Genomic DNA, 17958 nt, shown 5'->3' with positions numbered 1-17958 from the left:
TCGCCATGACCACAGAAGGTATTTTTTTATTTAGCCATGGCCTCGGAAGGAGTTCTCAATACAACAAAACTGCAATAAAATCAGGTTTTCCCGGTGAAATTTCAAAATTCCCACATAATTCCTGGTTTTTCCCTAGTCCATCAAATTCCTGGTTTTCCCAGGAATGCCGTTTTGTGGCCACCCTGTAATGTCATCGCCACTCGCAATGGCATATCCTGTTTACCATCTCTGTAAAGTACCAAAGTACCAGTTGTTAAGGGGTCAGCAAAGGAATCCCTTGTTCATTAGAACTGAAGTCCCACTTAAACTACTTTACCAGCCGAATCTCCTTGAATCAACCCACATCAGAATCAATTAAATCAACACACTACGTAAACCTAAACAAAATTTTAGCCACTTGCAATACCCACCGACAGCGACGATCGAAGCAAGCAGATTCATAAAAGGGAAAAAATGTAGCTCGAAGATGAGAGTGTAGATGAAATAGGCGACTCCGAGTGAGAAAGCGATAGCAATGATGGTCATGACGGTGATGAAAAAAGAACCGGTGTAAACCCACATACAGCCGAGCACAAACACGGCTCCCATAGCAATCAGCCACATGTCGCGCATCAGGTACTCGTCAAACAGCGTGTTCTTCAGACCTGCAAACAGATTGTGCTGTTACGAAGAGTTTTATTGTCAGAATCTCCCTAGGGCTATTTTAGCAAAGGATGTAAGTGAGAACCTAAATTATTACAATCGCTAAAATTTTTAAAAAAAATTCCACTTTTTTTCTTATAGTATAATATACAAATTATTATTTGTTGTCTCAAAAAAAAACAACTTGAAAATAAAAGGTTAAGTTTGGGCAAAAATTAAGAAGAAAGGAGCAAAATAAAATCTTACTTTCTGATGTTATTTTATAAAGTTTTGGCTCAAAATACTGTTTACTGTTAAATCCAGACAATCAGATCTATCTTAAAAATATTTCATCAGTATCAGAAATTCAGAATACATGTTAATTTAACACATTGCCCAATTAATTACATGAATAAACAAGAATATTTTTCCTTTAAAAAATAGGTACTTGAAAGTTTTTTAAATATTTCTACACTATTCTCGGTTAATCTTTGTTTTTTTTTTTTTATTTTGCGTATGTTTTTATGTAGCACTCAGGTAATTATGGAGTTTCAAGGGAAAACACTCAAAACTACAATTTAATTTGAGATCCTTAAATTTCAAATTATTAGCTATATCAATTACTGCCTTTATTTACAATAATGCACTGTAGTAATGAAACAAACCTAAAAATAAAAATAACAAGCCTCTGCAAAACCCTTACAAAAATTGTTCAAGCTAGCCAAATTTAAAAGCCACCCAATAGATTCCAATCAACCACAGACTAATTTAAATGAATAGAAATAATGTGACTGAATAAATCTTGTTTAGTTTGAAACATCTTGTAAGGATTTAGACACAATATGATTGTTTAGGAATTCTCATCAGTAAAAGTTTTATTCCAACCACACAAAGGGATATAAAACAAGAAAGAAAAAGTGAGAAGGAAAGAAAATGGAATGAAAGGAGTATTTAAATACAGCTTCTATAAATTTGAGAACAAATCTATTTATTAGCTCCAAACCATAACAATTTTTTTCAAGCTGTTTGTTTGCTATCCCATCATGACGTTTCGTCAGTAATGTGTGTAGCTTATCTGTATTGCATGTATCTTATCTGCAATTATTTATAAAATCTTATCAAAACTCTTATTTTATTTTTGTAGACCGGTTAACTCTATTGTTGGGCCAACCTTAACAAAACATTTGAAATTTTGATCATCAAAATATTGGTTGAATCTCAAATTCGGCTTGTATGGAAATCACAGATCTGAAATCCAGCTATGACAAATTACATTATAGTCTAGAAAAAAAATCATTGCTAAAAGGTATAACAGTTAGCAGAAAATAGAAGTTTCAATATTTTACCAAAATCAATAGCCGAGACATAGACGTCCCCAATCTGTAAGTTTTTGCCTTCTAATATGTTGTAATATTCCAAAACTGCCGAGCTGCGAGCCATCGGTAGGAATAACACAGTATTTCTCAAAACACCAGACTCATTACTCTGAAATAAACAAATAAAACCCATTAGAAAACAGAACCAAACGGTTAACATACAGGACAAGAATAAAAAACCAAATCTTCATTTACTTACGCAATTATAACTAGAAACAAATGGCTAAAGCTAAAAATTTAAAGTGTCCGATTTTTACTATGACCATTTTGTAGGAGATTAAAAAATAGTGTTTTGTATATTGAACAGAAAGTAAATAACGGAACGTCTTATAACACTTAAAACATATATTTACGCTTTTACTGTTACTCTAAAGACGGTAAATATACAAAAAAGATGGTTAGTGGTGATCGATTTCGATTGGACACTCCAATCATCATCAGACCCAATAGGCGAATGATCAAGGAGTTGTTTGTTTTGTATATTGAACCGTTGTTCAAAGTATCAATAACTATTCATTTAAAATCTCCATGTTATTCTTACGGATAAAATGAAAACTGTTGTAGTTTGATTGTTTTAAATGATGATCAAATTTGGCAAATGTATTTATTTAATTCTATACTGTAAGCACTTGAAATTAACACTTGAAATTGTTGTATACGGAAACAAATAAGTACAAATCTATTCATACAAATTGAAATTCACTTAGTCTGCAGGTTTGCTGCAGCGGGGGTATCTATTTGACCTACTCTTGGTTGTTGTGTGTCTATTCAAAATATTTTAATAGCAATTTGGATTTTTGTGTTCACAATGGGGTAAAATGGTAAAATGTTAGAAATAAGAATTATTAAGTCAAGAAATAACCATTTTAAGGGTTAAGAAAAACTAACGTACATTAGGAGGCATAAACGACATGTCCAGAATGTAATGCATCAGGCTGTACACAGCGTTGTGTCTACGACAAGCGAGCGGCAGCTCCTTGCTGACCATGTCTGGGAGCAGCCGAAGACTGTAGTACAAGTGAGAACAGTTCTCTATCAGCTCCCGAGTCTCTTTTACATCTTCCTCCTAAACAAAAAATGTCAGTCACGTTTTTTGGAAAGATTGTGTTTAAAATGTACAGTAGAAAGCTGCTAATCCAACCTCGGCTAGTCAGACTTAATCTGACTGTGACATAACCTATCAGTGACAATGCTATTGCAGTAACATTGTGACTTTGCCATGGTCACGTGGAGATCATCACCATCTCCCGGAATTGCAGTAAAACTATCGTTTACCCCCCCCCCCTCCCCCCACAGACAAACGTCAACATCGTTTTCAACGATCACAGAAACACATATGGTCATTCTCCATGATCACGGAAAAATATTAAACATCTCTCACACTCACAGGAAAAATCTTCACTATCCCCAATGATCGCAGAAATATCCTGAACATCAGGGACATGGTCGTGTAGACATCATCACCGTCTTTCCCGATCGTGGCTAAATATCTCCCGAACTCCCAGGGACATCATCATAGTCTCCAGCAATCCCAGAAATTGTTATTGTTGTTAAGGGCTATCTAGACTCATGAATATCTCTTGCGGTAACAGAATCATTATCATCGTCTCCTGCAACTGCGACAACACCCGTGAGCAAATCTTGCGATCTCGTGTCAATGTTCTCACATAGGTCGTAGCCCGGGCAGCTGGTGAGATGTACCAACTGACCTAAACTATTATTCAACTCACCGTAATGTTGAAGCACGATGAGTGGTTATGCAGCATGGCAATGTAGTTAGGCAGTGACCAAGGTTGGCAACACTGGCCTCTGCGCATGTTCTCACACACGTCATTGTAGCCTGGACGGCTGGTGAGATATTGCTCCAGTTGGCAAACCTGCTTAAGAGCCTTCTCTGTCATCAGGTCTACGTCTCCTCTAGCAGACACAACCACCCGGGAATACTCTGGCCCTGCAGTGAAGCAAAATAGGTAAAGAATTAATTAATATTTGAGATGATAAGGAGTGAAGGTTAAAAAATAATCAAGTCTTTGATACTGAACTAGACATTCCACCTACATGACTAGCATCTCCTATTATTTGTTTATTAAAGAGAGATGGTTTTATGAGATACTCAGAGAGTGTGATAAAGTTTAAGGTTGTTATATTTTTTACCCTACAATGTTGCTTTGATATTTGATTTTTGTCATAAAAGATGCTATCGTTAAAAACAAGTTGTATTTTGTTTGAGTTTGGCTGAATGGTAAAAACAAGTTATTTCTAACACTTGATTTAATTAACAAACGACCAAAAACTGCTGTGGGTCTTTTCACTGTCTCTAGGCCTACTCTACACACACACACTCAATTCTTGTGGCAATCATTGACAGTTTGTTAATTATCCTTATACATAAAATAAAGGTCAAACATTTATACCTGGTCCTGAGCTGCAAAAAAACCCGTCTTCACCAAGATGATTGTGATCGTCATGAAAGTGATTATCGAGGACCTCTTCATCAAAATCGTCAAAGTTTTTTACCTCCAAAGGTGCATTTAGTTTCTTGAGTTCCAGCCAATTGTTATTTATTCTACTTGAATTACGATCCTCTTCATCAACAACAATCTATAAAAATAACACACATTAGTAACAAAAGGTTAAAAGCAGACTAGTGGTTAGCATTGCCGACTTTGATGCGAGAAACCTTAGTTGGAAAATTCTAAATAATATTCTAATTGCTGTATTGTGTACAGTGTATTATTGTTTTTCTCTTGTAGGAATGGACTCTTTCCCATTTTAAGTAGGCTAAGCTCGATTAAGTACATTTGATAGAGTTTGAAAGAGAGTTTAGGTTAGAAAATTCATTTAGGAGCAGTATAAGTGGAAGACATTAACTTTAAACATCTTATAAAATAAAGTATTTAATTTGAAATCTACCAGAGTTGTAAAAGTTAAAAAAATCTTTTTACATCCTATTTTATTGCTATTTTTTTAGCTTGAAAAAAGCTCTAAATCATCATTAGTTTCCTGCAACAAAGTTTTATTTAACAGTTGAAAGTTCTCAATCCTTAAAAATATTATGAGTTTGTGAACAGTAAAGGGAGTTTTATTATTTATACACTTACGTAACATATTTAACTGTAATTAAATTTACACTTACCACTGTGATATTGTTGTCTCCTACGTAATGTTTCCTACTTCTTGTTGAAGACTCGTGTACGTTAACAGAGGATATGCTGTTAGTTGCTTTGTTAGCAAAGTCTTTCACTGACCCGGTCATTAATCCCTATAAAATATAAAGATACGGTAAAGATAAAATATAAAGACACAATAGCCTATAAGCTACTTCGACGGTGCACTATTTTCATATTCAATTTAACTACAAGTAGCCTAAAAAATTTTAGATTTGGTGAAAAAGTGTTGTACCTTAGAATGAAATACTTGGTCATGAAGAGTTTGTTTGTCCTGCTTCTCCTCTTTCCTTTTCTTTTCCTTTTCTTTCTTCTCTTTCTTCTTCCTCTCTTCCTCTTCCACAATCCTGTCTCCAAGAGGGTTATTTGTCAAGGGTCCTGAGGGTCGGGTCGCTTCCAACAAGTTTTGCCAAGCCGTCAGTCTTGTTGATATCAATGTTCCCCGAGCTTCAAAGCCCTGGAAAGAACAGAAGACGTTTTTACTTAACATGCAACATAAATAAGTAAATACTTACAACAAATATTTGATAAATCAAAACATCATTGATGTAACAAGCCTATCAAGGGAAATCGACATTTCATGACTTGGAGCACTTTCAACTCTCCAGAGTTTCTGTCTGTGGGTTCAATTCAACAATATCTGGTTTAACCGACTTCATTATCAATGTGACACCTTATCTAGATATATTTCCTCAGAGTAGGATGTTACAAATAACAAATATGAATTGAGGTTTGAGAATCTGGACTGGCTTGAACTAAATTTGAGTATTGTTCTTTAGTTTGTCCCAGAACCAGAAAGGCCACATCAACGCTCATCAAAGCTTTTCCAGGATGCTTTCAATTTGACAATGGAGTTCTATTCAATTTCTTAAAATAAATTGATCCGTCCATTTTCATACCACCATTAGAAAATATTAAAATGATTTAAAAGTCATTAAAGGCACATTAGTTGAGGTTAAGGCCGGCGCACACAGATACAGAAGATCTCACACAGAAGGACGGAGTAAAATTGTCAAATATGAAAGCACACAGGAATCTGTCTGAATGCCGGAGTACGCAGACAGAGTTTATAGAATCACCTCTAGGGCGACATTTAAAAATCCTCCTTTGGACTTTTTCTGCTGCGCATGAGTGCAAAGAGAAATTTTTGCGGCAATTTCAAGACGTTCATGGATGTCCAACATCGTAAGAGATTATGACGAGTGTTGCCCCGATTGCGGGAAATCATCACCCGGATTTTGCGAGGATTGCTAAAATCATCACCGATGTTGACGCTATCTCGGGAAATTATCTAAAATTTTCCCGCGATCAAAAGATATGATCACCAATGTGGCTGTGATCGCAAAAAATTGTCACGGGATTTGAAGAAGAGGTTTTAATATCAGGTATGAATAAGTAAGTTTTGCTTTTTTAAGTAGCAAGTTTTGTCCTGGAAATTTTTGACCTGGAAAACCTTTGTTTTTTTTATGGGGCCCTGGACACCTTGTAATTACACTTACTTGTGAGAGACTGCCATCCTGTTCCACTTGTGGTTCCATTTCTTTGATTAGTTTTTGTATAATTTGTTTAAATCATGGCTGCACAACACTACATGCCATTTCACAGCACCGAAGTAGTGAAAGCACAGGGTAAAAGAGGGAAAGGATATTCCGTCTACTTGCGGGCTCCTGCGGCTTTGTGCATTACAAAAAAAGCTGTCCGCCTGCAGGAGTCCATTCTCATGAATTCAACTGTCTCTGTGTGCCCCAGCCTTTAAGAGTATATCAAGTAACACAATCAATCAAATTAACAATGGTATTGAGAGGACAAAATTAAATTTAAATAGGCCTGGACTCACCAACTGTGGATCCGAAAAATTTGGGAGCTTGATTGTTGTAAGGGATATGATAATGCAAGAGACAGAGAAGACAGCAACTGCCACAAGAATCACCACAGGATGTCTAGAAATGAGGCTAGTATACCTGAAACAAAATTATAACCAATTACATTGTGTCAAATTAGGGTGTTTAAGGCGTTCAAACCTACATTTTTAAGCACTGTTTTTTAGTTAAAACTACTTTCAAATACTGTTTAGACTTGTAACTGTATTTTCACCACAGACTTGTTAATATGTGATGTGGAAAGCGAATAGGGACCTCTTGTCGGGAATATTCTATTTTGAGTTGTATACAGGGTGTCCATAAAAAACGTTTCAGGACTTTGGAAAATGAATCCCCATACTAAAAGGAAGAAAAAAGTTTATGGGAAGGTATGTCCGAAAATCCATATTTACCCAGATATCCGCCATTTTGTTTTTTATACAAAAATATTTTTATCTGTGAAGTTTTTTATTCGATGATTATAAAACTTGGTAAACATGTTACCATACACAAGACCTATAATAGAAAAGATAATAAAGTTGTTCCGATTGTAAATTTCAAAATGGCGGCCGTTTGAATTTTTCTAACTTAAATAACTCGAAAACGGCTAATTCTATGAAAAAATGTCAAGAGTACTTTTTTTTTGCATTTTTATTTCCTATCAAACGATACCAAGATCGAAAAGATCGGACAAAAGATAACTGAAATATACCGGTTTTTGTGTAAAAATAAGGCAAAAATTAAGGGTTCCCCGACTAACTTTGCCTTATTTTTACACAATACGGTATATTTCAGTTATCTTTTGTCCGATCTTTTTGATCTTGGTATCGTTTGATAGGAAATTAAAAATGCTAAAAAAAAGTACTCTTGACATTTTTTCATAGAATTAGCCGTTTTCGAGTTATTTAAGTTAGAAAAATTCAAACGGCCGCCATTTTGAAATTTACAATCGGAACAACTTTATTATTTTTTCTATTATAGGTCTTGTGTATGGTAACATGTTTACCAAGTTTTATAATCATCGAATAAAAAACTTCACAGATAAAAATATTTTTGTATAAAAAACAAAATGGCGGATATCTGCGTAAATATGGATTTTCGGACATACCTTCCCATAAACTTTTTTCTTCCTTTTAGTATGGGGATTCATTTCCCAAAGTCCTGAAACGTTTTTTATGGACACCCTGTATATATTTGAATACCTTATTAAATTCCTAATCGATTGGTGCAAGTTTCACGCATGTAATTTTTTTTTTTTGTTAAAGTTATAGGACTTTGAAATTTTGTTATGGAAAAGGGTCATTTTGAGAAAAACTGTTTTAAACATTTTGAATATGCGTAAAAACGGTGTTTTTCGTATTTAAGAAACGATTATGGTATCAAAAGAAAGCTTATAATGACCTCTTTGGAAGCAATACAAATGTTTGTCTTAACTCATGGTAGTTTTGATTTAAATAATTGTTTTATTGCAGCATGTCGTAAAATTCACATTTCAGAAAAGAGACCTCTTGTCGGCCCTGTTATTTCTCCATAAGGTAAGAAAAGGTATCTCTTGTCGGGACTACAACATTTTTGAGATATTTTGTTCTCTGTGAATTGAACTTTGATGTAGCCTAGTTCTCTAAATTTCCACTAGAATGCAGGATAATTGATTTTTTGGACTAAAATCTGTTAAAAAGTGAATATTAGAAATGGGACCTCTTGTCGTTATGGCGAAATAACATTGAGCAACAAGAGGTACCTTTTCTCAGACCGTGCAGAGGCTAACAAAATGATTTATTTAGACCGTTTGCATCCTCAATTTGATATTTTAACCAATACTGTCATGTTCTATGTTAAATGAGGTATAATAATCGACAAAACCCCGAAATTCAATATTTTCAACCTTAATTACTTATATTGGCCGTACTGAAAATTTTGCATCTCCAACAAGAAGTCGCTTTTCGCTTTCCACATCACATATTTTGTTTTCTTCTAGTTCGTAGTTGTTGCATTTTGGAAGGAACTAGACTTAAGGTGTCCGAAGGAGAGTCTATTGTGGTATTTGAGAATACGCTACTGTAATAATAGGCCTACATATTATAATGAGTAAATTTAATATACTTTTTTTTAATTAGGTTTAGGCTATATAGGCCTAATATACTAAAGCAGCCTACTTACCAGCTCATTTTAATTGTGAATTGTTTCTTTGAGGTTCAAAGATTTATCTGAAAGCAAGACAACCAGATTTAAACCACTATGTAATAAGAACCAACTTAGTTTGGATGTTTGCTATGGAATCATAACTTCTAATCCACATAACTTTTATAGCTATGCCTACTAAGTTTGCAACAAAATAAAATTGATTGGTAAGCCAAAATATTAAAAATTAGCACTGCATTATTACTAAAAATTAAGCTTTAAACACTGTTTGTATACATAAGAAATCAGTGCCCATGGGAAAGAGCTGCTTAAGTGTGTATTTGCTGGCTTGCTATAAAATTATTGCCTCATTTGTAAAGAATTTTGAGTTCTAATTATTTTACGAGTAGAATAGAAAAAATATGAAACTGTTTCGTAAAATAGCTATATTACTGACTGCAAAAGAACTTCCTGAATGTTTGGCAAGAACCATGATAGGTGTTGATTCAAGTCAGATAGGAACAGAGAGATAGCTGATTCATTCTTAGACTAACATGTCAAAGTTTTAAAAATAGACTTTGATACCATTGATAATTGAGATAACAGTTAGTTAATGGTTTTGGATGAGGTATCAGCCACATCGTCTTATTTAATGACAAGGCTAAACAAATGATTTCATTCAATATTTTAACATAAAACTGCTCTAACCAAGCAACCAACCCTCTACTAAGTCACAAACAATACTACTGACTGTCTTATTTCTAATTTGCATCTTAAATAACACAAAACAAGGCTTGTCACGTTCAGTCTGAAAAAAAAAACAATTCCTCAATCCTAAATCTATGGTGCTGATTGTAAATTGTATGGAAAAAAGAAATCTATTTTATAATTTAATTAATTCGTTCTTATTAAATAGGATATCTCTTCAAAAAATGCAAACTCACACCCTTTTATTTAACACCCCACATAAGTGTGTTAATACAGTTGCCCCCTGGTAGGGGTTACATTAATTTAATTTTAGTTTATTTAACAAGAACCTGTGAGGACATTCAAAGAGCCGGTGCAGTGGAAGATTAGATGGAATTTGTGTGAGCAAGTGTAATTGACCGTGTTGTATACATGTGCTTTATACAACACATTTTTAGAACACTACCTAGTTTGAAGGAATAAGTATGTTTGAAAGTGTGGTATTGAAAGCTATTAAATCATTTTAACTTACAGTAGACTCACTCTCATCCGGACACCTTTTAACCAGACATCGGTTTAACCGGACTACACTCGGCGGAAATGACTTTTCTTTAACCTGACAATTTTTATCAGCACATTGGTTTAACCGAACTAAATCGGCAGGAAATGGGCGGTACTGAAACAACCGTTTTTGTGGGAAAGATTTTAGACCAGTGTTCTCGTGTCTAAATACAATGCTCTCCTAAATTTAAGTCAAATACGCAGTTAAACAGTCCGTTTTTACTTTTTACGAGTTTTGGGGACGTCGGTTTAACCGGAAAACTCGTTATCCGGACCGGCCTCGGTCCCAAGAAGTCCGGATAAGAGGGAGTCTACTGTATTAAGGTTAATGCAAGCAGAAAAAGACAGAAATAGGCTACTCTCCCTCCCCAACACCACATTTTTACAAGTCAGATCCAATAAAAAACTCTTGGTGTTTATCTAGATATTTTGTAGCAAAATATAAAGCTATGTTGACTAAAACTTCAACAGTAGTTAGGCCTACCTATACAATCTTAAGGTAGCCTATCCGAGTTCAGGCGTTGTATTTACTTACCTAAGTAGTCCTCACGGCGAAATGCTTAAAAACTGATCCGTTATTTTTTTAATGTCATCGTAAATGTAATGAAATACTTAAAACTTAAGACCAATATCACTCTGATTAGGTTTTAAGAGTTATGACCTCAAAATACTGTGATATAGCCTTTATTTCCGTGTTTTGTTTGAGTTTAAGCGGTTTGTTTTGTTTATGTTTACATTTACATGACATGCCTACAGTACAAAACTCAAAACTACAAAGAATGGAATTTACCACTTTCATAGAGTAAAATTTTGTATCACAAAGATTTGTACAGAAGTACCATAGATTATACATTTTTGATAACATAATACAACACAAATGTATATTACACCGTAAAAGTCCAGCGTCATTAACAGAAACCATTAGTAAAAATAAAACTCAATGAGGTAATTGATATCATCTATTTTAAAAAATATACAATTTAATTCATGATATAATAAAATATGTATTCTTTGTGAAAAATAAAAAATAAAATAGTGAATTTCTATAAATGTTGATAGAATTATAATATTATTTGAGAAGAGGTAAATGTGTATAAATAAGGTCCTTTTACTGGTACAAATTTTAATTTATAAAAAGTAGGCCTATACGATAAAACTATAAAATGTACAATTATTATACAGTAAATATCTGTCCATTTGGCTGACGAAAAGGAGGATGATGGGAGCTATTCGGTCGTTTTAACGTCTCTATATTAAATGTTAAATTAAACGGTTCTTATTACTAAGTAAAGTATCAGCATAATTATTATGTTACAATATTTACTGTGGAGGAAAAGAACTAAGAGAATTTGTAGTCACAACAGTATTTCTTTTCAAACAAAAACCCCACCTGTGCCGGAAATACGTTCCATAAGTGTTCTTAATAACTTAAAAACCCATTCACAACATCAAATTTAAAAAAAGCAAAACATATCCAGCAATTGCTCTTTACTCCATTTAAGCGGTGTTTCATCAATTAACATGATTTTATATTGTTTTTAATGTATAAATTTTAATTTCGAACGTAATTTTAGCCAATGACAAACATAACTGAATTTACTAGATCCAGGTTCAGAATAAATTGGCACAATTCAATAAACAATTTTCAATATTGATTAAGTTTTATTGTAATTGTAAAAAATAATTGAATAATTGATTTTGAAATGAAATTAAATGTGTTTAGAGCTATATATTTACATTCGAAAGCAAGAGTGTTTGTTCAATTATTAATGCATATATTTAAACATTTAAATGGAGGTTCAACACTTGGATTCGTCGATCTTTTGCATATAAATACAGAAACATGTCCCAGGTGGCATTAACTCCCAAAATATGTGTTCTTGGTTTTAAAGAGCTTGGTTTCTTCAAGTTAATCAGTAACCATTAAAGTTGCTTTAAAAATTCCCCTTATGAGATGAGTTTCTAACAATTAGTGAAGATGAGGGAGTAAGAGTACTTTCATTGACTTGGCTATATAACCAGAGTATATTTTATTTATGGTACTTATATTACCGTGTTGTCTGTGCCAATAGTCATTTTATCCGGAATTTCACTACGGAGTAAAGATTTCAGAACATAAACTGTCAAAGTCCTCTGATCATGTCATTGCCCTAAAGTGAAGGTAGTCAATAATTTAATCACAACAAATTGTTTGCAAGACGGGTTTCATCATAGCCTCCTCTTCATTGATTGTAAATCTTAGGGATAACATCTTGATTGAAGCTACGGTTGGAATATATTCAAATTATAATACCTCTACTCAGAGATAACGAAAGTTCCAATGCACCCTCGAGTTTCCAATTTTTTTCCTAAAAGGACGTGAATAACGTACTTTGGTGTTACAGTGAAAATAACCCTGACAAATGACAATCATAAACTTTACTAACACCTAACTTAACAAACGAGGTATATGTAAGATCCCTGAATTTTAGGTATATGTCTATCGATACTAAAATCATTAAAATAGCAGATTCAGTGACAAACCTTATTGCATCGTACCTAAAATTCAATAGTGGCAAAAGCCTTTTATTTTATTATTTTTTGGACATTTCCAATATTCATTTCCACATGGACACGAAACAAGTTTGACATAAAAAATGTTGTAGACAGCATGTCTAAGAATTCTAAAACCTCGCAGAAAATACTAGGCCTCAACTACAAGGTCGCAGTCACGCGCGCGCACCAGTTGGTCGTAGTACTACGAGCTAACCACCGGTAGCTGAGACAACCCACCTGTTAGTGTTCCACGGCTGCAGAAGAAGTTGAGCCATCCAAATGAGGACGGCGTCGACGGTAGATGAAGGTTTAGGGTCCAGACTGTGGCTAGGTGCAGCAGCAACAGTACGTCAGCACTGAGGATTCAGCAGTTCACTCAGCAGAGATGAGTAACTGACTGAGACTGATCTGATGCTGCAAACCCGTCTCTCACTGTTACCACTCAACATTGGATATCCCGCCTAGTTACGATAAATTCCATTTATCCCGCAAGTTGAGGCGAAGAATCCCAATATCCCGCACTCTAGTACCACCCCCAACTTCTTAACTAAATACACATTAACTTTCTCTTACTATTTCACAAACTTGGGTAACCGAGTAACACTTTAACTGCAATAAAATGAAAAAAAAAACACTGATTCAAAACTAAGAAAATTTGTCTTCTCTTTTTAAATGAACAAAACAGCAAAAGAAACCTGTAGTCTTTGACAGGTAGGAAGTTAAAAACCTATTCTGACATTCTATCTGAACAAAATTAGACTGATTTGAGATACTAGCAACGCCTTCGTACCAAAAACGCTGCACGTCACGCGCGTCTTGGTTCCAAACTCAACTCAGCGAGTTGGTGATATAATAATAAATCAATATTACCTCTCATTGTAGATAAATACAAGCGTCACAACTGAATTTTTAGACGTCCACTTATACTTTGCATTTTATTTGGTCCAAACAATATTTAAACTGCGTTTATTTTTATCCCGTAAACAACTCAAAATCCCGTATAAGGGACAACTAACTTTTCCCAATGTGGGGTCACCTCCCGCTGCCCAGACTTGCGCGGAACGGCGGGGAAATTCCCACCAATATGCATGGGTTATTGATTCTTGCTCTATTGTAAATACAAATATTAAACACTCGATTAAACACCAATTACATTTTTGTTTATATTGTTTGACAAACTTGTTTGGGATCGGTCGAGAGGTGGTAAACACAAAAGATGTTGTGTACGTTTAAATTAAATCCAAAATTATGCAATCATAGATTGGATTATTTGTACGGATTGAATAGTGGAGATGCAAGCGATGAGACAACGCAAGAACGAACCATACAAATATAATGTTTTAAAGTTATGGCAATACTTTTTAAATGTAACTAATCGTTAATGTTGAAAACATTAACCTCTTCCTACATGATTACATGAATATCTCTTACACACCCTGGTGCATTTGGAGAAGACGTGTGAGAGATGGGAATTTTATGAATAATAGCTGGTTCTTCAGCATGTATTTTTTTTTAATCGGGTTGATTAAACTGGGTTCATTCCAATGCATTAAATACTTTCTCATCTAAGTATCGAAAGAGACGCAAAAGCACTGTAATACTCACTCATCTGCTACCCAGAAAGCTTATTGAAGTAAATTTGATAGATTTTTTAATTATTAAACTTTCCTAACTCTATTAAGGTGATGATGAACCCATGGGCGGGCAAATGCAAGGTTAAACGAACCAACCTCTCAAAAAATTAGTCAGTAACGTACTAAGTTGGGATCGGGACCTACGTATGTTTTTTAATGAATTATAATACAGGGTGAATATTTCCATGTATATCCATGAGGAGAGTACTCGCCTCATTCGAATACTAGGAAAGGTCCTTTCTATTCTAGTATTCGTGGGGAAGATATGCGAAGCTTTGTTACTATAGATCAGATGTTACTCTAGCCAGAATCATTGACAGCTGAGCTTAGTGTATTGTACCATGAAAAAACTACTTTTCTCAGGAACATATTGATTGATTATATTGTTAAGCAAGCACTATACCGGGTGTCCAAAACCACCGTACACCCCTTTAAAAACTAGTGAAACCTTTTCTTACAAACAACAAATAATACAGAACTAGATAAATTGGGCACGGTCTACCAAATGGTGATATTTTCAAATCCAAAATCACACCGGAAGTGGGTTTTTCAGACCGGAAGTTGACTTTTTTAAATATAAACTACCAAATTTGATTACAGAATCGGATTCTACGTTAAAAATACATAATTTTTGTCTAAAACATTATTTGAAAAAACTTATTTTGTGCCTCTAATACCCTATTAAAGTCAATCATTTTAAATCATTCATCTGCCAAAGTTACTTGAAACAATAATAGAGAAAAAAAAATAACAAAGATTAAATAAATACATATGATGAATAGAATCAGCTGTTTATTGCAATCACCTTAGTAATTGAGTTACAGCTGGTCTACACATTACTTAATTTAATTTTTTTTTTTATTGGTTTTAGCGAATTTCTCTATAGGGAAGTAGCTATTACCGTAGGTGGCACGGTAAGACCTAGACCCGGGACCGATTTACTTTTTCATTTTGATGTCCCCAGAGGCCAAAAACACCATTCCAAATTTATATATATGTATATATATATATAGACTTATATATATATATATATATATATATACGTCCGTGAACGCGATAACTTGAGTAATTTTTGTCCGATTTTGATGAAATTTGGTTTAAAGGTGTAAAGCGGGAGTTCGCGAACCAGCACGATCGGACCATGGGAACCTGGTTTTACGGGGGTTTTATGGGGTAAAAATTGGTTTTTTCTCACTTTTGACCCTCAAAACACAAAATGTCCCGATTTCTCTTTAGACCTTTTTAAAGAGCTTAAAAAAAACAAATAATTTGGTATACAAAAGTATTTTTGTTCGATTATTAGTAACGGAGAAAATTAAAAAAATTGTAAATTTAAAATTCCCACGCTATTCTTATGGAGAATATTGTCAAATGTTGTAGTTTGCTTGTTTATGGATATATTTTGATAAAACTTGGCAAATTTATTTATTTTGTACTAAGCTATCAATATTTTACTCAAAAACACACTTTATTAGTTTCCTTGTAGCAGCAAACCTAGGTACTCGTTAAACCTAATGTTATTAAAATATTTTTAACTGAAAATCAATTCAGACAAATGGAAATTCGCTTAGTCGGCAGGTTTGCTGCGGCGGGGGTATTTACATTTGACCACTTCAATGTAAAAAAAGTGATTTATTTTTAAAATAAAATTAAAAACTAAGCAATGTGTAGACCAACTTTTACTCAATTACTATAGTGTTTACAATGAACAGCTGATTCTATTTATCACATGTCTTTATGTAATCTTTGTTATTTTTTTTCTCTATTATTGTTTCAAGTAACTTTGGCAGATGGAAAAATTATGGAAAATTATTGACCCAAATTTATTGACTTTAATAGGGTATTAGAGGCACAAAATAAGTTTTTTTCAAATAATGTTTTAGACAAAAGTTATCTATTTTTCAACGAAGAATCGGATTCTGTAATCAAAATTGGTAGTTTACATTAAAACAAAATTCAACTTCCGGTCTGAAAAAGCCACTTCCTGTTCTTTGGATTTGAAATTATCATCATTTGATAGACCGTGCCCAATTTAGTTCTGTATCATCTTTTGTTTGTAAGAAAAGGTTTCCATCGTTTTGAAAGGGGTGTGCGGGTGGTATTGGACACCCGGTATAACCTAACCACTCAGCTATCTAATGGAGGGTTTAGTTTAGGCGAGCTTTTGTGGGGAATGTGGGTATACTATTGTAGGGCATTTCAAGCTCTGAGCAGTCTCTAGTTTTAAGAAATTTATAAGTTACAAATATATGTATAAATGTATAGAATAAAAAAAAATAAAAAAATAAATAAAAAAAAATGTTTTTAGTTGAAATATTTCAAGCAACATTTAAAAATTTCAAAAATGTAGGTCATTGGATTGTTTATTGGTTCTAGAGGAACATTACCAGATTTTTTTGTGGATTTATGGAAACAATATGATTTGGACAAATCCTTTTTGACATTATTATAGGCACAGTACATGAAACATTAAGAGGTTCATTGACTATAATGAGAAATGGTTTATATTGCAAATATCAAAGTTAATCTATGTGAAGACGATTTCTACGAAACACTACTCCTCCGTTAATAATGGACGGATTTTTACAAACAATGTGTCAAAATTAAGTATTTTTGTGTAGACGCCCCCTTTCACCAATAACTATGATAAAAGTCCTCGGGCTTTGCCCCACAGGCCATCAAAATCCCAATGTAAATCTTATGAAGAAATGATTTTGTTTACTTAAACAGACAGTTTGTATTAATTACAGCTAATTATAGTGAACACATGATACACACAAGAGCGTTTGTTTTCAGAGTGAGTTCGTTTTCAGTTTCGATAACTGGTGTGGAGTGATTGATTACATTATCTTTGAGTTGACTCTTTTCTTTAAAATAATCGGAAATTGTGACTATCATTCGTTTTGAAATAACGCCTGAAATGCATTGCAATTGCTCAAATTCGAGCAACGGGTGCATTAGTATTAAAAATGAAGTTTGTATTTTTTTCTGTGTCATTGGCAACCTATTTTTGTAAGGCAGCCGTGTTTATTTTTATTAATAAATTCTTTTCTCTCTTTTATCTTGTTCAATTAATTGGAAACAAGGGTTTTGTACAATGACTAAGTTTTTGTGGATGTACATTTTGATTTTGATCCTATCTTCTTCATGCAAACACTTTTGGATCTTTAATATTTTTTGTTTAAATTTAATACTGAACCTGAATACAGACATTTTAGTTCATGTAGTTCATGTTTATACTTACGGTTTTTATTTTGATAATGTTTTCCTTATATATGAAAGGGCATTATGCCCCCCCCCCCCAAAACAACATAATTGATATCATAAAAGGGGTCGCCGGAATTTTATACCCCTGGAATTTTACCCCCTGGGCAAAGCTGACGTCACAATGACATAG

At 33.8% G+C, this 17958-nt stretch overlaps 1 protein-coding gene across 3 annotated transcripts in view; it reads right to left on the bottom strand.

Annotated features, from left to right (window-relative positions):
- The window catches only part of LOC128992256 (protein dispatched), a 73223-nt gene extending 59881 nt beyond the window's left edge, over positions 1 to 13342 (bottom strand). For 2 of the 3 annotated variants that reach the window (XM_054415738.1, XM_054415740.1), the window contains exons 1-10: positions 10928 to 11098; positions 9184 to 9230; positions 7002 to 7125; positions 5400 to 5621; positions 5134 to 5259; positions 4412 to 4598; positions 3728 to 3948; positions 2890 to 3063; positions 1968 to 2106; positions 411 to 644 (exon numbers count right to left, since the gene is read on the bottom strand). In XM_054415738.1, the coding sequence (XP_054271713.1) occupies positions 411 to 644; positions 1968 to 2106; positions 2890 to 3063; positions 3728 to 3948; positions 4412 to 4598; positions 5134 to 5259; positions 5400 to 5621; positions 7002 to 7125; positions 9184 to 9191 (1435 nt within the window). In that variant the 5' untranslated portion in view covers positions 9192 to 9230; positions 10928 to 11098. Of the gene's footprint in view, positions 1 to 410; positions 645 to 1967; positions 2107 to 2889; positions 3064 to 3727; positions 3949 to 4411; positions 4599 to 5133; positions 5260 to 5399; positions 5622 to 7001; positions 7126 to 9183; positions 9231 to 10927; positions 11099 to 13164 lie in introns of those variants that run through there. The other variant, XM_054415739.1, reaches the window with a different exon arrangement.
- Positions 13343 to 17958: the final 4616 nt, after the last annotated feature.

This window comes from Macrosteles quadrilineatus, unplaced genomic scaffold (assembly GCF_028750875.1).
Source record: "Macrosteles quadrilineatus isolate MER2022 unplaced genomic scaffold, UCM_ALF_1.0 Scaffold_4__1_contigs__length_99947679, whole genome shotgun sequence".
Classification (NCBI taxonomy): Eukaryota; Metazoa; Arthropoda; class Insecta; order Hemiptera; family Cicadellidae; genus Macrosteles; species Macrosteles quadrilineatus.
Note: the sequence above shows the minus strand (reverse complement) of the source record. Positions and strands in the feature narration are given on the sequence as shown.